The sequence below is a fragment of the Zea mays genome, chromosome 10 (genome assembly GCF_902167145.1).
Source record: "Zea mays cultivar B73 chromosome 10, Zm-B73-REFERENCE-NAM-5.0, whole genome shotgun sequence".
NCBI classification, from domain to species: domain Eukaryota; kingdom Viridiplantae; phylum Streptophyta; class Magnoliopsida; order Poales; family Poaceae; genus Zea; species Zea mays.
The window spans coordinates 147410662-147432769 of record NC_050105.1 but is presented as its reverse complement, the minus strand read 5'-3'; the positions used below and the strand labels follow the sequence as shown (position 1 = coordinate 147432769).

General features: G+C 45.9%; 2 protein-coding genes and 1 non-coding gene across 4 annotated transcripts; all 3 read right to left on the bottom strand.

Moving 5' to 3' along the window:
- Window positions 1-217: 217 nt before the first annotated feature.
- On the bottom strand, window positions 218-6652 carry LOC100281500 (uncharacterized). 2 transcript variants are annotated; one of them, NM_001154418.3, is made up of 7 exons: window positions 6241-6544; window positions 3696-5206; window positions 3400-3540; window positions 2745-2795; window positions 2030-2107; window positions 1808-1951; window positions 218-646 (listed from the first exon to the last, which is right to left on the bottom strand). In NM_001154418.3, the coding sequence occupies exons 2-7, from the start codon at window positions 5112-5114 to the stop codon at window positions 512-514; spliced, it is 1968 nt and encodes a 655-aa protein (NP_001147890.2). In that variant the 5' UTR covers window positions 5115-5206; window positions 6241-6544; the 3' UTR covers window positions 218-511. The 2 variants fall into 2 exon arrangements, with proteins under 2 accessions (NP_001147890.2, XP_020400627.1); XM_020545038.3 differs by lacking the exons at window positions 218-646; window positions 1808-1951; window positions 2030-2107 and having other exon boundaries at window positions 2750-2842; window positions 6241-6652.
- An 11606-nt stretch (window positions 6653-18258) lies between these two features.
- On the bottom strand, window positions 18259-19369 carry LOC103642124 (uncharacterized). The gene has a single exon (XM_008665437.4). The coding sequence runs from the start codon at window positions 19051-19053 to the stop codon at window positions 18325-18327; it is 729 nt and encodes a 242-aa protein (XP_008663659.1). The 5' UTR covers window positions 19054-19369; the 3' UTR covers window positions 18259-18324.
- A 2270-nt stretch (window positions 19370-21639) lies between these two features.
- TRNAD-GUC (transfer RNA aspartic acid (anticodon GUC)) lies at window positions 21640-21711 on the bottom strand. Its single transcript has one exon. It is a non-coding gene; the product is annotated as a tRNA-Asp (tRNA).
- Between the last annotated feature and the right edge of the window lie 397 nt (window positions 21712-22108).

The window sequence follows — 22108 nt, the reverse complement described above, 5'->3', positions numbered from 1 at the left end:
TGTCTTGTTGAGTTCAGACAAGTTGTTGAACCTGAACGCAGAGGCAGAGCAGCGTGCTTCCTGCAAAAAAAAAAACACTGGCGCCATCCGCGATGGGTTTCCGTCCGCACTGCAGCAGCACGACAGGACAGCACGTGGAAAATTGAAATCCGGATCGAACATAATTATGGCAGGTGGTGGGCAACAGGCTCTCTTCCAAGGTTTTAATCCTACGACGTCCACTATAACAGCTACTAAATATTTGGTTGAATGCAGGGGAGACATATTCCAGGGATTATTTACTGCAGCAGCAGTTTACAGAGGACCGCAACCGCATCCTCTCTCTCTCTCTGTTTCTCTCTCTTTTCCTTTCCCAATTGCAGGTGAGTGGCAGCAAAATTTTCCCGACCAACAAAAAAAAGCGTAGCAATACGAATCGGCAAATGATCTCGCGAACCGTCGAGTGAACATAGAAACATGGGGGGGGGGGGGGGGGGGGGGGGTGTCTCTGACACGAGCCTTCGTTCGGGTTTCAGGTCTTCTTCAATGCGGTGCTCTTGCAGATGGGGCACACGTTCTTCACCACCAGCCATTGCTTGATGCAGCCAGCATGGAAGTCGTGCCCGCAGTCCAGCCTCCCGAGGTCGTCTCCATCAGCGTACTCCTCCTGGACAGGGATAAAAAGGACATAAGGTAGGTATATATATTAGCCTCGTTCAACTGCTAATTTCATTGCTCTATAGCTGACGCTGGGACATGTTCATAGGCAAAAAGGAATTAAATTCACATCAGATAACAGATACTAGTGTAGTACATGATTTACATCGACAATGGAAATCCTGATTAAATAGACAGTTCTATGCTACAGGTTTTGTTGCCAGAGTTGATGTTATTTTTTATTAGCCACCCTATAAAAAAGGTTAACAGTGTTGAGTATATTTGGCCGTTAGGACATTGTAATCTCGTACTGACATATGTATCCCGAGAGGCATCTTGCCCTCCAACCCTCTGAACTAAATATTTTTTTCCCTGAAAGGTTCCGTGCAAATTAAACGCACGCATTATGCCTAGTCCTCTACACTATCACCTTAAGGGCTTGTTCGTTTGTGTCGGATTGGTGGGTCGGAATAATTCCGAGCCGGATTGCTTCTATAATTTATATAAACTTTGATTAATCGGAACGATTCCGGGTACAATCCGATGTAAACGAACAAGGCCTAAGTAGTCTTTTTTAGTGATCCGATGGAAGTCATGCTAGAGTCGGATTGTAATTCTTTCCTGAGACACTAGGAACCAAGATCAATAGCATGGAAATCTCAAGGGATGAGACAAATATTCTTAGTTCTACCATTTCAAACCGTTAATTTGTAGAAATCCAGAGACCTACCAGGGTATGATTCTCCATTGGAGGCCTAGATGGTATAAGTAGACAAGCTTAGCAACTTTTAGACTTAACTTGCCCTTCTAATATTTGTGGGCCAATTTAGTTAAGTGCTGCATTGCTTTGTACACGTGATGATGGCCTAGGTGACCTAACTGAGGTGCCGTTTGGTTCACGAAATGTAACATAAATGGCAACGGTAATGATTTACACTCGATTACCATCGGTAACAAGTTTGAATAGGACGGTATCAATTTCTAGTGTGGTATTCGATTACGGTTGGACTTAAACAAACATGGTTTAACGTTACCGATTACCGTTCACGCTACAAATATGTGAACCAAAAACACCTGAATGCCCAATTCAATCATTCAATGCGATTGGTGTATCTACCTACGGCAAAAGAACAAGCCATGATTCTGAGATGCTCGGGAGTATATGAAATACCTGGCAGATACAACATGGTTCAGGGTCCAAAGATGCTTTTAGTGTCCAAGATGAAAATTTCCTTTGTTTGAGCAACCTTATCACAGCTTCCTCGCTGAGGCCAGTGCCGACATTTCCTATTCTTTCCTCGAGTGCTAATAGCTCCTGAAAGTAGGGCAACCATCTTAGATTAGATTTTAGATTCGCAAAGGTGCAGGTAATGCTTCACTAAGGAACACAAACCTCATAGGACATATTGTCAATGTCAAGGCGCATGTCCCTGTGTCTATCGTGAATGTCAACACCGCCATAGAAGATAGACTGTTCAAGAATACATTTGGCGTAAGAAGGAAATATATCAAGTACTAGCAGGTAAAAACTCAAGGGCACCCAAAACTTTTGAATTCATTCAGTTTTATTTTTTCTTCGTGCTGTACACTCATGGGATTCATGATTTTCTATCTACAAGTACTGAACTTTCAGATTACTAGTTTGCTACATGTTGACCCATTAATTTTAAGCAAATTAAATATAAACCTCCTACCAACTAACAAATAGTAGTTTTGGACTACAGTAGATCACAGGAGGCAATTCATTGTCACTTATATCTGTGTTTCTGTTATATGCTTAAACTTATGCGGTAGTTGATATTAGTCCTTAGTTTTCTGCTGACAGCTGTAGGTATGGTATGTTTACGATTATAGTCATGTTTTTCTTTTCTTACCATGCTATTTTAAATTGGAATTTTAATTACAGGGTAACACAGGCTGGCAGGCTTAACACAATATTATGCTGAAGTACGATTGTACTAACCAGCCAATCATAACTTAACCACGTCCAGCAAAAAAAAAGAACAATCCACAAAGAACAATTTTACTTTTGTTTATTTTAGTGGCATGTCGATATAATGGTAGCAAACAGAGTTAAAAAAACTCAGATGGACATTGCTAGTACTGACCTCAAGCCTTACATTCTCCCCTCTATGGATCATTTCAAGTGCATTCCGAATCTGTTGACAAGTAAACTTGGATTGTCATAAGACAAGGAACCATGCACCTTTACATGATGGTCACAGTAGTTAACGCAAGCAAGAACAAGCAAGGCTAGGGAACAAAAAGGATAAAATAGTGCAGTATTTTGCATAAAAACATAAGGTGAAACATATCATTAAGGTTCAAGTTTCTCTATAACAATACTAGTGAAAATATCTTAGAAAAAAAGTAAAAGATACAACAACCGGCAGTGTGATAATATGTGGAAATAAATGATAAAAAAATTTCAGTATTTCAAGAGTTGCAGGGGCATGAAGAAGCATGCTAGATCAAATTAGGGATTATGAAGTGCACAAACAAAATGAAATAAAGCATTTCGAGTAGAGCAGTTCTACCAATTTGGTGTGGGAATAGAATAGGGTAATTTGCTTAGATAGGCAAACACAAAGATGACAAGGATAACTGAAAACAAGGGGGGCCTTTGCAAGCATAAATTCATAAATTAGAGGATGATTTAGTGTAATCTTTGCTGCCACACAAAAAACACCTAATAATGATGGACTTTTATGTTTCCAAGTGGATGCTAAAAACCATTTTTTTGAACAGAACCGATCATCTTACCTCCATTAACCTTCTTCCTTCTCTACCCCTTGTTGATAAAGGAACACCCCAAACACCATCGCCCTGGCGCTCCAACAGAAACCCCGGCCTTAAGCGTGGGGGTTGATGGCCGCGAAGTGCTCCAGATAGCCGACCAATCTCCTATAAGAAAATAAAAGATCAAATCGAGAAGATGATCAAACCAAATTTTAAGTATGGCGTCACTTGATATTTTGGTGGGAAGATGAGCAATCAAACTGAAAACCAAAATCCAAAAATAGAGAAAACCAAATGCGAAAAATGGAGGAAAAAAATACCTCTGATAAATTTCGAGGATGGCGCCGGGTGAGGTTTTGGTGACTGAATCCTGCTGGCGGATTAACAGTTGCACTGTTATTAGCTCTTGATACAGGAGGAATACTTCCTGATATTGCAGTGCCTCGGACATCAGAACTCCAATTAGATGGTTCTGGCAGCAAACGTCTCGGGTCTACTACAGACGGGGGAACTAAATCAGAGTAGTTGGCAGGCACCACATTCCTTGTAGGAGCCTCTTGACTACCAAGAATTCTGTTCTCCAAACTGCCAGCTCTCGATGATGAAGCTCCATGGCCAGTGAAACGGTTTGCAGCCGGTGGCACACTAGAAACATTCACTGGATGCTGGTATTGCAAGTTGAGGCTGCTGACCACAGGAATAACCTCCTGGGTATCATCAAATGCACTTTGAAAATGAGGTGGCTGATGATTCCATGAATTAGGAAGTCTGATAGCATTTGAAGAGGGCCATACACTACAGGGAGCAATCTGTTGAGACGTAGTAATTCTTGCCCGGAAACTTCTCTGCGAATTCCCAGCATTGTTGACCCCTCCATTAAGGTCATAGGTACCGGCTGAGAGCCCTGCATTAGTTCCATATCGTGGGAGTTGATCATCGATAGAACTTGGAACCGGCAAGCAATTGGGTGAGGACGGATTTCTGATAGGTGCAGGATTGTAACTTGAAGAAGCAATGTTATGGAAAGCATTGTCGTTCCTGTGGGAAAAACTAGTGCTAGCACCTGCTGAACTCTGGCCATTGGGTCCTTCAACATTTTTTCTCTTGCAGGCTAGCCGGCGTCCATCCAGGGAACTACCGGGTCTTTGGTCAATGCTTTCTTGCATCAGTGAAAAATCACACAAAGGGTTTTCACTAGGGTTCAAAGTAAAAGAATCTGCTTGCTCTGCATCTAGTAGGAAAGTCCTGTATGGGTGTAATCTCAGGTCAGTTGGCTGAGAATTTACAACACTACGATCACCGCCACCATAGTGCTCAGGGCCCTGAGATGTACAGTTAACATTTGAACTTTGACCACATAGATCGTTAACGTTGGCGTTAAGGTTGATATCCACATCCAGAGAAATGCCATTGTCAGCTACCAGTCGCCTTTCACCAATCCTCAGACCACCGCCAATACTAAGATGCTCTGTTTTGGCATTGTTAGAGCTGCCACTTGCACTTGCTTCGCCTGATTCCCAGAAACCAAGAAATGTACCATCTTGCTGTGTCTCATTCCCATATGGCATGGCAGCATCACTGTGATTCATCTGATAACCTTGAAGATTCTGCGATTCTACTGATCCAAGAACATTGTTCCAATATGACTGCTGATCCATCACAGGGTTGCCTGAACTAGATGCAATGTCGAATCCAAAAACATCAGCAAAATGCTCCACAGAATTCCTCTGTCCTTGCATTGTGATGATCCAAACTAGGGTAGCGAGATAACATCAATTGGTCTGTTGCCTTAGCATCTCTGATGGTTCCTCGTTCCAGTATTTTAAAGGACCTGCCAGTTGTAAGTAACACATCAAACATTTTGGGCAACAGAGCTGTGCTCCAACTTTATTGGAACACAAGAAAAGGACTGAAATGAACGGGATATAGAACGGGGCTACGCTTTATCTAGGCTATTCCTTCAACATTTGCCACCAAAATATGTCAACTCTACATACAAGGAACTGTTGTCTGCACTCCAAAAATATTGTAATTCTACTCTGGGTTGTTACTCTATGGAAGCAGCTGCACCTGTTTTGCTCTCACACATTACTGTAGTAGGCAGCAACTAATCAGGGTATTGGCAACTAATCCGACTGTAGGAATCTTGGCATTAGGCGCATTTGGTGTGGCGTACGCGTGCACCAAACTTGATGGTTCGGGTTGCTGTTGCGAGCAAAAAGCTGTGGTGATGCATGCATTTTAATGGGTGAAGCAAAGCACGGTGAATGTACAATGCATGCGACCTAAACAGATGGACCGCATGCAGGATGGGGCCCGTTGCTCCTGTGGACGCTCGCTCACAATGTTTTTTTTCTCTTTTGTATTTATTTCCCTTCCCTATCGGTTTTGCAAAAGGTGAAAAGGACGCAGTAAAAGAAGCAAAAATATAAAGGGAAAAGGTGGGAGTAGCCATCCACTATTTCCAAGAGAAGGATCGATTCCCTCTGCGATGACGAAAACGAAATACGGGAGCAGATAAGAGGTTTTTAACTGAACCAAGAACACGCCCAGTACATCCATCTATCTCTGTACCGCGAGCAAACGAAAGAAAAAAGTGTTTTTTTTCAAACATGGAAGTTGGGAATTTTGCTTCGGGGAAGACAAGAATTATTGACAGCTTAACGAGAGCCGTACCAAGGCCGCTCCATGTACAAGTACTGTGGATTGAAACGTGAAGGAATCAGCGAGGAAAAAAAACGCATATTTGCGAAGGAATCATGGATTGAAACAACAAACAAGGGATTGTTTCGCTATGCAAAATCAAGAGATATAACTAGAAATACAAAAAAAGGCAGTTTAACAGAGAGATGCAACAAACCGTACCAGAAACTGGCCCAGAGTTTCTGAACAACTCGCGAGAACCGCAATCCAGGCAAAAGAACAGGCTCCGTTCTGATTTCTCTTCTTTCCTGTCTCCTGTTTCTCGATCCTCTCCTCTCCACGGAGAGGAAGAGAGAGAGAATCAACCCAGCAGACGGAGGAAACAAGAACCGATTGGTTGCGAGAGAGAGAGGCAACAGACAGATGGAGCGGTGGGCAAGACGAGAGGAAATTCAGATAGAAAGAGGTGGATCGGTGGAGTCGGTGGGGAAGAAGAGGAGGAAGAGAATGGGTGGAGGAAATTTTGTCAAGAGGGAGAGGGAGAAAGACAGGGGAGGAGGAGGGGTGTGGTGGTGGTGACAGGAGGTGGGAGAGAGAGGTTTGGCTGAATTCGGGTTTATTTATTTCTCCCTCTTCCCCACATCCAGGCACTCACTCTCTCTCTCTCTTCTAGGCCTTTGCAAGGGTCCTTTTCCTCCCCACTAATAAAAACCCCTTAAATGCGCCCCCATTAGAATTAGCAGGAGTATAAGATCACTAGATGGACTTGTGTAAAAACATATAAAGCAATGTTTTATACTACAGGCTATATTCTGTAGACTAGAGTTTAAAACGAAGGGTGGGTTATAAAATAACTGATGACCTTATTAATAACCTGACCTCACATGAAGGACCAAAGGTTAGAGGCCTGTATCGTGTTGTCTTTCACATGACCTCCCTGCGCCTGACCCATTTGGTTTTGGAGCCTTGCAGTTGCAGCAGCAGCACTACGACAGCAAGGCCTATCCTTCTCTCTCTCATCCTTTGCATACACTGCACTTGGACAGCGCAGCATCAGGATGGATGATGGCTGCTATGCTCATGCTCATGAGCTCATCCCTTGCATCGCATTGAATTTATCTTTTTCTTTTCTTGTCTCGGAGTAGCATCCTTCGCATTGAATACCTCCGGGTGTAACCCAAGTGCCATGAGATAGTAGTAGTAGTATGTTTAGTTGGATCGTGTGCAGCTAGCTGCTGCACATTTGTCAGCTCATGAGAAAAAATCATGAAAGCGAGTTGTTTCAGAACAAGCCGCGCGCCATTCATTATATATGCATCAACTCGTGAGCTGTGCTGGAGCCTCTGGTGATTTTGTTTTTTCACCTGCTAATCAAGCGTCATTTCCTGGCAACTAATCAAGCGCGCTGTATGGGCTTTGGTTGCCCCAGGGCAATGGTTGTCAGGTGCTTATATTCTGGCGGGCGGCGATGCTTAAAATGTGGACCGCACATCAAGTGCCACCACAAAATAACTTGCCTTGTTCAAGCAGAAAACAGGTCAAAAAGAAAGAAGATCACGGAGGCAGTCTGAACCCACCACGTACGTACGGTACCACCACCATTCTCGCTGCGTTTCTTCAGTTCCTTTCGTGTTCCCACCAGCGACGTGTGAGGTCGATCATGCGTTCAACTGCACAAACAGCACGGAAATGTTAGGATTTATGGGCTTGGCCCAATTAAGTTATTCAAATAAATCCCAGGAAAATCTCAAAAGCCCATATAAGTGGATGGCAAAGGGATAGGTGGAACCAATAGCACCATATTGCTAGCTCTTGTGGAGTAGAGCTAACTTAAATATGGAAGCCACACTCACTCACCAAGTCATGGATGAGAGGAGAGAGTGTGGAGAGCCACACGCGCGCGCGCGCTCGCTCGCCTGGCCGGGCCGGGCCGGGCCGGGGCGGGGCGGGGCGGGGCGAAGGGCGCACGACATGCGCGCGAATGGTCCGCCGAAATCCGGCCCCTCGCCTTGCGGGGGCGCGGCTACCTTTTGCCGTTTGATTTTTTGGTTTCTTGGCTGTTACGCTTATCCTAACCGATCCCTATAAAATCTCAACTGATTGCGAGATTTTCGTGGGCGGATAAGCACTGGGGTCGCGGACTCGGCCCTATAAAAGGAGCCCGGCAGCCAGCCTCCAAATAATCCCAGATCCCAGTTCGCTTTCGCCTCTCTTCATAGCTGAGCCGCCTTTTAGTTCCCTTCGTCCCGACCGCAGAGGTGCATCTGCGATCAGGAGAGCAGGTCTCTGGAACCCTTCGTCTTCTAGATCCTGCACCGGGAGAGGGCGAATAAGGTTTTTGGGAAGCGTCTTCACGCGACTGCTCGTGATCTTCTGACATCGTCGACCCAGCTGATCCTGGCGCGCGCCAACAATCAGTAAGTCTAATCAGTACGCATCATCTGATTTGGCTTTTATTTCAGTTCTTCTGATTTGGTCATGATTTATATTCGGAATTTAATTTGGAATTTGTCTAATTAATCAACAATCCAAAAACCTTATTGTAGACAATTTCCTAGTTTTTCTATGGCTGCTTTTGCCGACGCGCTGAAGCCAGAAAAGTTTAATGGTATGCACTTTAAGAGATGGCAAGTCAAGGCCACGCTCTGGCTTACTGCTATGAATGTCTTCCATGTTAGTAAAGGCAGACCTGAGGGTCCACTGACTCCTGAACAGGAGAAAGAGTACGACCATGCCAATACTATGTTCACGGGAGCCGTTCTTAGCGCCCTTGTTGACCGTCTGGTTGATGCGAATATGCAGTACACAGACGGGAAACAGTTGTGGGATGCACTTACTACTAAGTATGGTGCATCAGATGCTGGCAGTGACCTGTATATCATGGAGAGCTTTCATGATTATAAGATGGTTGATAATCGCTCTATTGTAGAGCAAGCTCATGAAATACAGTGTATAGCCAAGGAGCTCGACCACCTTAAGATAGTCCTTCCTGACCGATTTGTGGCCGGATGCATTATTGCAAAGTTGCCTTCTACATGGAGGAACTTCGCCACAGCTCTGAAACATAAGAGACAGGAGATATCAGTTGAAAATCTGATAGCGTCTCTGGATGTTGAGGAGAAAGCTCGGGCTAAGGACACGGGATCTAAAGGAGGCGAGGGCCACTCCAGCGCCAACATGGTTCAGAAGAACCACAACAAGGGCAAAGGAAAGCCAAAATCTAACAAGCCCAACAAAACTACCAACTTCAAGAAGAAGAAGAACAAGGCTGAATTGACATGTTTCGCATGTGGCGAGGCGGGTCATTTTGCCAAGGATTGTCCCGATCGAGCGGATCGCCGTGGCAAAAAGGGCAATGTCAACACAGTGGTCGCTAGCAATGAGGAAGACAAAGGGTATGGTAATTTACCTTTCATCTTCTCAGTATTTCAATCACCTAGCTGGTGGCTTGATACTGGTGCTAATGTTCATGTGTGTTCTGACATCAACTTGTTCTCTTCTTATCAGGGCGCCCGGGATTCTTCCGTGCTAATGGGGAATGGGTCACATGCTTCTGTTCATGGCACTGGCACGGTGGATCTGAAGTTTACTTCGGGAAAGATCGTGCAGCTGAAGAACGTGCATCATGTCCCTTCTATACACAAGAATCTCGTTAGCGGAACCCTTCTATGTAGAGATGGGTTCAAGGTAGTTTTAGAGTCCAATAAATTAGTTGTGTCCAAGTCTGGACAATTTATTGGTAAAGGCTATGATTGCGGAGGCTTGTTCCGCTTTTCTTTGTTAGATTTCAATAATAAGTCTGTGAACCATATTTGTGCTAATGTTGATGATCTTGCGAGTATTTGGCATTCTCGTTTGTGTCATATTAATTTTGGCTCTATGTCTCGGCTTGCAACCATGAGTTTAATTCCGAATATCACCATAGTCAAAGGTTCTAAGTGCCATAGTTGTGTGCAGTCGAAGCAACCTCGAAAGCCTCATAAGGCTGCTGAGGAGAGACACCTGGCACCACTAGAACTCATACATTCTGATCTTTGTGAGATGAATGGTGTGTTGACAAAAGGTGGTAAAAGATACTTCATGACATTGATTGATGATGCGTCTAGATTTTGCTATGTATACTTGCTAAAAACTAAAGATGAGGCTTTAGACTACTTTAAAATCTATAAGGCTGAAGTTGAAAACCAACTAGAGAGAAAGATCAAACGTCTTAGATCAGATCGTGGTGGCGAGTTCTTTCCCAAAGTCTTTGACGATTTCTGTGCAGAACATGGCATTATTCATGAGAGGACTCCTCCCTATTCACCCGAGTCAAACGGGATTGCTGAAAGGAAAAACCGTACGTTGACTGACCTGGTGAATGCCATGTTAGACACTTGTGGTTTATCTAAGGCATGGTGGGGGGAGGCAGTCCTGACTTCATGTCATGTTCTGAATAGAATTCCTATGGGCAAAGAAGAGAAAACCCCTTATGAGAAGTGGGTTGGGAGAAAACCATCACTTTCATACTTGCGCACTTGGGGGTGCATGGCGAAAGTCAATGTACCAATTAATAAAAAGCGCAAGCTTGGTCCAAGGACAGTGGATTGTGTCTTTCTTGGATATGCTTCGTGTAGCATAGCATATAGATTTTTAGTAGTTAAATCTGAAGTTCCTGATGTGTATGTTGATACTATTATGGAATCACGTGATGCTACTTTCTTTGAGCATATATTTCCAATGAAAGACATTCATAGCAATTCTAGATACTCTTCTGAGATAATTCCTGAACATAATACACCTATTGAGAGTTTTGAACAGCCACATGAAATTGTCCTAGAGGAGGATGACAATGATGCTCCTAAAAGGAGCAAGAGACAAAGGGTTGAAAAATCCTTTGGTAATGATTTCATTGTGTACCTTGTGGACGATACTCCTACTACCATTGCAGAAGCATTTGCATCTCCAGATGCAGATGATTGGAAAGAAGCAGTTCATAATGAGATGGACTCTATTCTTTCAAATGGTACGTGGGAAGTCACTGATCGACCCTATGGATGCAAACCCGTGGGTTGTAAGTGGGTGTTTAAAAAGAAGCTCAAGCCTGATGGTACAATTGAAAAGTACAAGGCTAGGCTTGTGGCTAAAGGCTATACTCAGAAAGAAGGAGAAGACTTCTTTGATACTTACTCACCTGTTGCTAGAATGACCACTATTCGAGTACTACTTTCTTTGGCTGCCTCGTATGGTCTCCTTGTTCATCAGATGGATGTAAAGACAGCTTTTCTTAATGGAGAGCTGGACGAGGAAATCTATATGGAACAGCCTGATGGATTTGTAGTAAAGGGTCAAGAAAGCAAGGTGTGCAAGTTATTGAAATCTTTGTATGGTCTGAAGCAAGCACCAAAGCAGTGGCATGAGAAGTTTGACACTACTCTAACGTCTGCAGGCTTTGCCATTAATGAGGCAGACAGGTGTGTATATTATCGCTGTGGTGGGGGCGAAGGAGTTATATTGTGCTTATATGTTGATGATATATTGATATTTGGCACAAACATTGATGTGATCAATGAAGTCAAGTCTTTTCTATCAAAGAGTTTTGATATGAAAGATCTGGGAGAAGCTGATGTGATTCTAAACATCAAGCTGATTAAGGCAGATGGTGGGATTACTCTCTCGCAATCTCACTATGTTGAAAAGGTTTTGAAGCGATTTGGCTTCTCTGAGTGCAAACCTTCTCCAACTCCTTATGATCCCAGTGTGACACTGCGAAAGAACAAGAGAATTGGTTTAGACCAATTGAGATACTCTCAGATTGTCGGTTCACTCATGTATCTTGCTGGTGCAACAAGGCCCGATATCTCGTTTGCTGTGAGCAAATTGAGTAGGTTCATGTCAAACCCCGGGACTGATCATTGGCATGCACTTGAGCGGGTTATGCGCTACCTGCAAGGTACAATGAGTTATGGAATTCACTATTCTGGTCAGCATGCAGTACTTGAAGGATATAGTGATTCGAACTGGATATCTGATGCAGACGAGCTTTATGCCACCAGTGGTTATGTCTTTACTATTGGTGGAGGTGCGGTATCATGGAGGTCATGCAAGCAGACCATTTTGACGAGGTCAACCATGGAAGCCGAGCTAGCTGCACTTGACACAGCAACCGTTGAGGCAGAATGGTTGCGTGAACTCTTGATGGACTTGCCGGTGGTTGAGAAACCAATACCAGCTATCCTTATGAACTGTGACAATCAGACAGTGATTGCTAAAGTGACGAGTTCTAAGGATAATGGAAAGTCATCAAGACATGTCAAAAGACGATTGAAGTCTGTCAGAAAGTTGAGAAACTCCGGAGTTATAAGTGTGACTTATATTTCAACAGATAAAAATCTGGCAGATCCTTTTACCAAGGGACTACCACGTAATGTGATAGAAATCGCATCGAGAGAGATGGGTATGAGACCCGAATAAAGTTGCCATGGTGGAAACCCAGTCTATGTGATCGGAGATCCCGTGAATTAGGTCCTGGGAAGAACAAGCCATTGGTGAACTGAGGAGAGTAACTTTTGACCCTCTCTAAGTAAAGATGCAATACTCTCAAATGCTGTAAGGCAGGTTGGCTTTGTGCCTTAATGTGTTCTGTTGGCTTGTATTAGCGAAGATGTTGTCCTGCAGAACATTCTTGAAAGAACACACCTATATGAGTTAGACTGTCTAACGTCGCAGTCTATGAGATCTGGGTGATCTCTAGTAAACTCATGAAGAGACCTTGGAGTACGACGTATATGCTCCACCCGAGAAGGGGACTACTGGTAGCCAAGTACTAGTCATGACTTCAAGTGAAACCCATTCACGCAAAACTTGCAATTCAAGGCATAGTCCATTGTCCAAGTTGTGGGTTGGTGTAACTTGGAGTTCTAGGCGGAAGTTCAACTTAACAGTCTCTGCTGAAAAACTAGTATATTAAACAGTAGTGAACAGTGGCGAAAACTGCAGATGGGCATTTGAGATCTGGTGGGGGATTGTTAGGATTTATGGGCTTGGCCCAATTAAGTTATTCAAATAAATCCCAGGAAAATCTCAAAAGCCCATATAAGTGGATGGCAAAGGGATAGGTGGAACCAATAGCACCATATTGCTAGCTCTTGTGGAGTAGAGCTAACTTAAATATGGAAGCCACACTCACTCACCAAGTCATGGATGAGAGGAGAGAGTGTGGAGAGCCACACGCGCGCGCGCGCGCTCGCTCGCCTCGCCTGGCCTGGCCGGGCCGGGCCGGGGCGGGGCGGGGCGGGGCGAAGGGCGCGGGCGCACGACATGCGCGCGAATGGTCCGCCGAAATCCGGCCCCTCGCCTTGCGGGGGCGCGGCTACCTTTTGCCGTTTGATTTTTTGGTTTCTTGGCTGTTACGCTTATCCTAACCGATCCCTATAAAATCTCAACTGATTGCGAGATTTTCGTGGGCGGATAAGCACTGGGGTCGCGGACTCGGCCCTATAAAAGGAGCCCGGCAGCCAGCCTCCAAATAATCCCAGATCCCAGTTCGCTTTCGCCTCTCTTCATAGCTGAGCCGCCTTTTAGTTCCCTTCGTCCCGACCGCAGAGGTGCATCTGCGATCAGGAGAGCAGGTCTCCGGAACCCTTCGTCTTCTAGATCCTGCACCGGGAGAGGGCGAATAAGGTTTTTGGGAAGCGTCTTCACGCGACTGCTCGTGATCTTCTGACATCGTCGACCCAGCTGATCCTGGCGCGCGCCAACAATCAGTAAGTCTAATCAGTACGCATCATCTGATTTGGCTTTTATTTCAGTTCTTCTGATTTGGTCATGATTTATATTTGGAATTTAATTTGGAATTTGTCTAATTAATCAACAGGAAAGACGCTGCTCGTCAGCCACGCCGCTCATGAAGCAAAGAGGCTGTTTTTTTCGCGCGGTTTTCGGGTAAAACGTCCCGAGCCCGAGGCCTACTCCGCTCCCGTTGATGCGGATGCCTGCGCTGCGCTGCGCTGTCGATCTGGCGCGTGCTTCGCTGCTTTTCTGACCGGGACTCGTGCTCCTCGTCCGTCCGTCCTCCCTCCACCCCGGGGGCCGGGGCGAATATACGGCCGGTGGAAGGATGCGCCGGCGATCCGCCATGGTCTTTACCTTTTTTCCCCGTTGTTGCCACTTTGGGCTAAATTACGTAAAGAACCTCGCCTAAATGCGGTGCCAGCTTTTTTCTTTCACCTCACCTCGATCGTCACCTGCTCTGCTCGCTCACCAATCACTGAATGGATGCCTTTTTTTTCTTCTTGATTTTCTTGTTTCAGTAAGTTCAGACGAAAGGGTTTCCTGCTCTCCCATATTATCCAGAATAGTGTGTAGTAGCGCCCTCCACCACTGTGTTATCCTCTGCCGCTCTGTGCTGTGCTAGTGTGCTGCCTGTGCATATTAATTACCTTTTGACCAGTTCTTCAGAGAGCTGGCTGAGGGTTTGGATTTGTCTCTATAATTGTTGTTGGTGCTGGCTAGTGATTACTGTAAAAGCATATGCACCGGATCATTCCTCCTGCGTCCACTGTGATTTGGCCCCACACACACACACACACACGTCGACAACAAACTCACTCTCTTATTATTAATCCGTCTCAACGAGCCAACATATTCTGACAGATGCACGCTGTAACCTGCCTGGTAAAAAAGATTGTTTTTTTTTCTTTCAAAAGAAAAATTGCTAGCTGGTGGATACGCGCTAGCTATGGGCTGCTGCTGCTGCGCCCATCTGCCATTCCCTTCCCTAGCGGGAACGTAAAGAAGGTGAGAGCAGTAGGCGAGCGGGCACTGGCTGGCTAGAATGCGATGCAAGAGCGCAGTGTTGTGTTGGTGTGCCACCAATACCATTGAAAGGCAAGAATCCTCTCAGCATCAACACAACAAGTGTATAAAACAGGGCACGCATGCTTATCTTCTTCTTCTGCTTTGGCTTACCGGTCGTCTCGTCTGCTTCGTACTGCTAAGACTTTAGGTGGTGCATGATGCATGGCTTTACGTGCCTTGCCTTTCATCCACCAAGCATCATCCAGAAATCCTGCTGGGGTTTTCCGTCGAGGTAGCCGGCTACTTCTCCCTCCGCTCATACAAATAGTGACACAGGAAGGCCGGCGAGAGGAGACGTCAGGCTCTGCATCAGACATGGACGCGCGCTGCCTGCGTAAAAGCTGCGTACCGTGTGAGGCGTGGACGGACGGACAGGACAGTGTAGGGCGTGCATTTTGGCGTCTCGCCGTTGGACAGTTTCTGGTTCACCCATTGACTCCCGACTCCCGAGCCGCATGGCAATTTCTTCTACGGAGTAGACTATTTTAGTAGCACTGTAGCATTGTCTGCAAAAGTCATGTGTCAGCAGTTATTACACAAGTAGCCTGAGTGCCTGACTGCTGGGACCCACCGACCCCAGTTTCAAACTTCGAACCGTACCCAACCCTTGTCAAAAGAGAGAACTTCACACACTGTAACACAGCGCCTCTGCCGGCGCATGGAGCAGCAGGGTAAAAAGTTAATCAGATTTATATATTAAAAGATACTGATATTTCTTATACTCACTGTTTGTCTAAAACATCGTTTAGTTTTAGTCTATTTAACACACCGTTTGCACACGGCGGTACACGGTACTACACCCGGGTTCTTTTAATCAACCGTTCATCCCATTAAAATAATCGTTTCACCCTACTAAGCGACTGTTTAGCGTGAATAATGGTTAGGCATTATTAAGTTGGTATGTTTTTTCAAAGAAAAACTTTGGTACAAAGTTTGTGTTCACATGACTTCATACAAAATTGGTATGTTTTTTTTTTAAAAAAAAATTTGGTATGTTGCTGCTCCCTCCGCCCCTCCCGTGAGCCTTTTGGACCAAGCAATGCAGGCGATGGCAAGCACACTGTAATCTACTAATCTGAAAGCGCCTGTCACGGGAATCTCGCTTTACCTGTGGCTGTGGGTGGGCCCGCTCATTTCCGCGGTGCGTGATCCCACGCATATGCATGCATGCATACACAACGGGTCAACTGAGCAATTACTGCTGCAACTGACCACCGCGGGTCGTTCGACGACCCAGCCGTTCAGCTTTCGGCCACGCGCCCACCGAGCATGTCACAGCACCTGCAGGCCCCTTTGGACCAGCAGCCTCGCTCTGCTGCTCTGGCCACCAACCCCGTCGCACTCAGCCACTGCCGTGGAGTGGATTCGCGGCGGACCCGTGCCGTCCCGTACAGTCCAGACGGTGACCGACGATGTAACAGTAACAGTCTGCGGACGGCGGGCGGTTCGAGCTGCAGCTTGCTCCCCCGGTCCACGGCCCCGTGCCGCTGCTCTGCTCTGCTCCCGAAAGCCGCTTATTGGGCCGACGTTAAAGTTGCATCACGAGCCCGGTCTGCTAGTAGCATGCCAGTCGAAGCGGGAAGGTCATGCAGTGATTGCAGGCTAGCGTGCACACTCAAGGCGGCGCCCGCAGACTGCAGACTGTCGCTGCCGGCGCTTCCGTTGCGGCCCGACTCGGCCGTTGCTTGCCTCCAGGCTCCAGCATCCACGCACGAGCCATGGCCCATGGGCTACGTGCCCACGTCTGCTTCCCGATGGCTCATTACACGTCTGGGCTATATGGCCTATGGGCTTCTTGCGTGTAGACGTTTTGTTTTTTAAAAGTATAAAACCTCTGTTTTTTTTTGAAAGCGAGTAAACAGGGCCAGAGCTACACCAAATCTAATAATGAATTGGAATTTACTTAATAAAATAGACTATTTGTCGTGAAAATTTACATTCCACCGCTTTTTCAAAAGTTTAGATATAAGGCTATCTTAGATTAGGATGAGAGATGAAAATTAATTTTATGTTGAACCAAGATATTTATCTACTCTACAATTTATAACACGTTCTTCATTTGATTCTTCTACAGTAGAATGTTGCCGCATAAATATCTTTATCATATGGTCAATCCATATTAGATTAATTGATCTATGTCTAAATCACGATTATTCAAATGATCTAAGCGGGAAATGCACTTGCTTTATGACTGGTTTGGAAGGAATTAAGGGGCTTTCCTTCCCCCTCGGGCCTTGTTTGGTTACAAAAGGATCGTAGGAGATTGAAGAGGATTAAATCCTTCTTATTTAATTTTAACTAGAAAGGGACTCCCTAACCTTATAAGCCCTTAATCTCCTTTAATTCTACTATTACTAAACCAGACCATATTAGTGAAAAGATTCATGATAATGTCTTGTTTGGTGACAAGGGGATTGGATAGGATTAAAGACAAAATTAGTTGATTTTCTCCTCAATCCGTCTCAATTCCCTTGTGACCAAAGAAGCCCTAAGTGTTAGTTTTGGAGCCACAAAACTGGAATGGAATTCAATTTTCTTTCGGATTTGTGGCTCCCAAACTAGCCCTAAGTGCGTCGAATACAATGAAAAATTAGCTCAGAATCATCAACCGTCTCTACATGAATGAAAACGCTGGTAGCAACTATCTTTTTTTTTTTACATTGCCAACTTGCCATCTTGTTGAGCCTCTTTCAAATGCCACAAGCAAATCTGACCTGACCCCCACGGTTCTTGTAAAGAGGCTGAGCTGTTTTGGAAGACACCAGCTTTTGCTAACCTGACCCCCACGGTTCTTGTACACTGGATGGAAACGCTTCCAGATCAAACCTGTCTCTCAAGCAACACCACCTAAACAACGGCAAGGAGCAACGGCGTATTGTTTCCTTGTGGACACATCACGCATAAAAGGTTATCCAGTATACAACGAGTGTGTCGAGGCGTGGGCAACAACAGTCTGAAACGTTTTCTCAAACGTAGTTTAATTATAAAACTAATTATATAGATAAAAACTAAATAATAATTAGATTACATTTAATATTTATAATAAAGATTAAAACTTTCAATGTGACAACGTATTAAATTTTGGCCTCTGGAACCAAACACCTAACAGTGTTCTTGGGTTTGATGTCAGGACCCACTGAGCCGATGTCGGCCTCTACGCCTCATCACAGCACGAGCATGACGAGGCCCTTCTGCCTTTTGTACCGATGCTCCGGTTGCTGAGAGTGCATGCAAGAACTCAGCACACGGTGCGCTATTCACCAACTGTTTATAGTTTCCTTTCTTGAAAAAACACCGACCAAAAGCTCTGGTTTCCGCACGCCCAGACGTTAGAGATGGAATGTGCAATAATAGCAGATGATGATGATGATATGACTGAACGAGGAAAAATGGCCAAAACGATGATGATTGATGAATGGGATCGAGCTGCAGAGCTTTACTACATTCGCGCACGGTACAAGTGATCTCTTACTTCGACGACCAATAAGAGAAAAAGTGGGCGGACGATGAGGAGGAGGAGGCCCGGTTGGTGTCGCCCACCGTTGCCTGCGGCGACGGCCCGCCATCGGCGAAGCTCAGCGCCGGCGGGGGGTACGCGGCCAGGACGCCCAACGGCGGGAGCTTCCTCATAGCCGACAGCGGCGGCGAGAACCCGCCGGCATCCTTCTCGTCGTACGCGCACGCCTCCTCCTCCGTGACCCCGTACGGCGACGAGCCCGGCGTCTCGAACGGCGGCGTCTCCCCACCGCCGGCGGCCGCGGTCTGCCCTCGGTCGTACACCGGGTTGGAGATGCACATGAACGCGTCGCCGCACGCCGAGGTGGCTCCCGACGAGCCCGAGCGCGACGGCGGCGGCGGCGACCACCGCCACACGGCGCCCTCCAGCCTGGGGATGGCGACGAGGAGGTCCTTGGTGCTGGGCGCGTGCAGGACGCCGTGCGCGTAGTAGAAGGGCGGCGTGCCGGCGAACGCCTCGCGTGACGACGACGCGGCGGCGTCGCGCGCCGGGGACGGCGGCGTCGCCAGCGCCAGGCCGAGCTTCGACCAGGACGCCTCGGCGCGGAGCCGCCGGCGCCGGAGGTGCGCGCAGATGAGGTCCGCGAGGAGGAGCACTAGGATGGTGAGGAAGATGGCCAGGCTGAACGCCACCGTGACGCTCACCGCCACCGCCAGCCTCGACATGCCGTCGGTGAACATGGCCCGCTGGCTCCGGGCGCCGGCCTCACGAGACCGTGGCGTGGCGTGGCGAGCGGAGCGGTCGCGGTGCAGAGCTGAGTGTGAGGAGAGAGCAAGTGTGCAGGTGCAACTGCAAGCTCAACAAACACAAGTGGCGCGGCAACGGGCCAACGGTGAGCGACTGCTTGAGGTCCCATCAGACGACAAAATGCCCCCCTCCCTTGACATTGATTGACTAATTCACCCGGTAATTAACATCCTCGGCACGCTTTCCGAGGCGAGCTAGTTGTTCCAAAAGCTAGAGCACGGCACGATTATCGTGTGCTTTGTCTGAATGAACCAGCAGCCACTTGTCAGTAAGGGTGGTAATGGATTGTGATCCATATGGTTCTTCACAAAATGTCAAGGCCCTAAATAAATTATAGTTCAAAAATGACTAGAAATAAAACCCGATCCTAATCCGATTTGATCCTTAAATCTTATAGTGCAAAATTTACAGCCCATTGTCAGCCCTACTTGTCAGCCTCTGAGCCTTCGCACAGTGGCAACCGGGTCCTGGCCCGTGTGGGGTCCCCAATCATCACGAGCTCGCGAGTGACAGCCACTTGTCAGCCTCTGAGCCTTCTCACAGTGGCAACCGGTAATTAGTGATGAGCTTGGCCCGCTCTCTGCTTGGCCCTGAGGCCTTGTCTGCGTCAACTAGAAGGTCAAGTGTAGTCAAACCACAGTGAAATGAGTGAAACACCTGTGTATGACAGTTTTGAGAGTCGAGGGACTATTTCTACATGACTGATGCAATCTGGCTAATGTTTGATCTGAATCAACTGTCGTCATTGAGCTTTTTCGCGGGCAATCTGGTTAATGCACCCTCAGTGTAACCGCACATCGTGCTTCTACATGCAGGCACAACGCGCCTCCTGGTACGGTCGTGGACGCCGAGGTTGAGGGAGGCCAAGGACATTCTTATACTCGGTTGAAGAAGGCCTGTTCTTTCTGAAAGCTAACACTCTGCAGCGCCGCCTTGTCATCGTGACATAGCGTGCAAAGTTTGGTTCTCAGATGTTTAGCAAATGCGTATAGATTGACATATTGTATAGTTGTACCAGCCTACTAGGGTAGCGCGTGAGCCTGATAGTATATATGCATGTACGTGATTTTTTTAGCGTGAATCTCACTAGTACACAGAAAAACTATAGTGACAGTCCTAAAACTGTTTTCACTGGCGTTTTTCAGTGCCGTCAGTGCTAGGGGCTAGTGAAAATCGTCATTTTCCATTGGCGGTTATTCAACAACCACCAGTGGAAATAGCATTTTCACTGGCGGTTTTCTTAAACAACCACCAGTAAAAATAGCATTTTCACTGGCGGTTTTATTAAGAAGCTGGAGTTGTTGCGAGAGGAGCTAGGATTCTCTGCTGCCAAGAGGCAGTGGTGGTTGAGCACTTGAGCTAGGAATCGAGCGAGAGTAGGTTTTTGAGATATATTACCACATGTACATGGGTATATTCAAAGTCTGATGCAATGAAATATGCAGATACACTACACCGAGCAAAAAAAGCTGAAGTAAATGCGGCCTAGGATCGGGAACAACGGGTCTCAAAAGTTGAAGCGAGAATACCGAGCGAGAGTAGGTTTTTGAGATATATTACCACATGTACATGGGTATATTCAAAGTCTGATGCAATGAAATATGCAGATACACTACACCGAGCAAAAAAAGCTGAAGTAAATGCGGCCTAGGATCGGGAACAACGGGTCTCAAAAGTTGAAGCGAGAATACCGAGCGAGAGTAGGTTTTTGAGATATATTACCACATGTACATGGGTATATTCAAAGTCTGATGCAATGAAATATGCAGATACACTACACCGAGCAAAAAAAGCTGAAGTAAATGCGGCCTAGGATCGGGAACAACGGGTCTCAAAAGTTGAAGCGAGAATACCGAGCGAGAGTAGTTTTTTGAGATATATTACCACATGTACATGGGTATATTCAAAGTCTGATGCAATGAAATATGCAGATACACTACACCGAGCAAAAAAAGCTGAAGTAAATGCGGCCTAGGATCGGGAACAACGGGTCTCAAAAGTTGAAGCGAGAATACCGAGCGAGAGTAGTTTTTGAGATATATTACCACATGTACATGGGTATATTCAAAGTCTGATGCAATGAAATATGCAGATACACTACACCGAGCAAAAAAAGCTGAAGTAAATGCGGCCTAGGATCGGGAACAACGGGTCTCAAAAGTTGAAGCGAGAATACCGAGCGAGAGTAGTTTTTTGAGATATATTACCACATGTACATGGGTATATTCAAAGTCTGATGCAATGAAATATGCAGATACACTACACCGAGCAAAAAAAGCTGAAGTAAATGCGGCCTAGGATCGGGAACAACGGGTCTCAAAAGTTGAAGCGAGAATACCGAGCGAGAGTAGTTTTTTGAGATATATTACCACATGTACATGGGTATATTCAAAGTCTGATGCAATGAAATATGCAGATACACTACACCGAGCAAAAAAAGCTGAAGTAAATGCGGCCTAGGATCGGTAACAACGGGTCTCAAAAGTTGAAGCGAGAATACCGAGTGATAATAAAAAAATCGCCGTTGCCGGGGATCGAACCCGGGTCGTCCGCGTGACAGGCGGAAATACTTACCACTATACTACAACGACTTGGATGACTGTACAATCTACGACCATTTCTAGAAGTAGCGGAATGGCACGAAGATTTCAGCATATGTAACTATAAGGGCATTTTACAAGTTTTCGGCTCCGAAGACAGGGACCGATTGGTCTTCGTTCGGTTCAGATTTGATCATGACCGATCTGGCCGGACTAAAAAAATAATCACTAAATAATGTACACCCTCTGCCTAAAATTAAAATTCGTTTTAGGCTTTAAATAGATATACGCAGTAATTAATGTATGTGTTTTGTATATCTATCTAGATTTATCGTCATACCTTTAAATATAGACGTAAAAATCAAGAGCTAAAACGAATAGATAATGGTAAATATAGACACATAAATTAATTATTGTGTGGACATATTAATTAACTAAAATAAATTTT

What these genes read in the sequence shown, in the direction of transcription:
- LOC103642124 (XM_008665437.4), bottom strand. Translation starts at nt 19,053, where the DNA reads ATGTTCACCGACGGCATGTCGAGGCTGGCGGTGGCGGTGAGCGTCACG.
- LOC100281500 (NM_001154418.3), bottom strand. Translation starts at nt 5,114, where the DNA reads ATGCAAGGACAGAGGAATTCTGTGGAGCATTTTGCTGATGTTTTTGGA. An exon ending in AAGGAAGAAGGTTAATGGAG is followed by an intron (nt 2,796 to 3,399) that starts GTAAGATGATCG and finishes ACTTGTCAACAG; the next exon opens with ATTCGGAATGCACTTGAAAT. An exon ending in AACCATGTTGTATCTGCCAG is followed by an intron (nt 647 to 1,807) that starts GTATTTCATATA and finishes ATCCCTGTCCAG; the next exon opens with GAGGAGTACGCTGATGGAGA.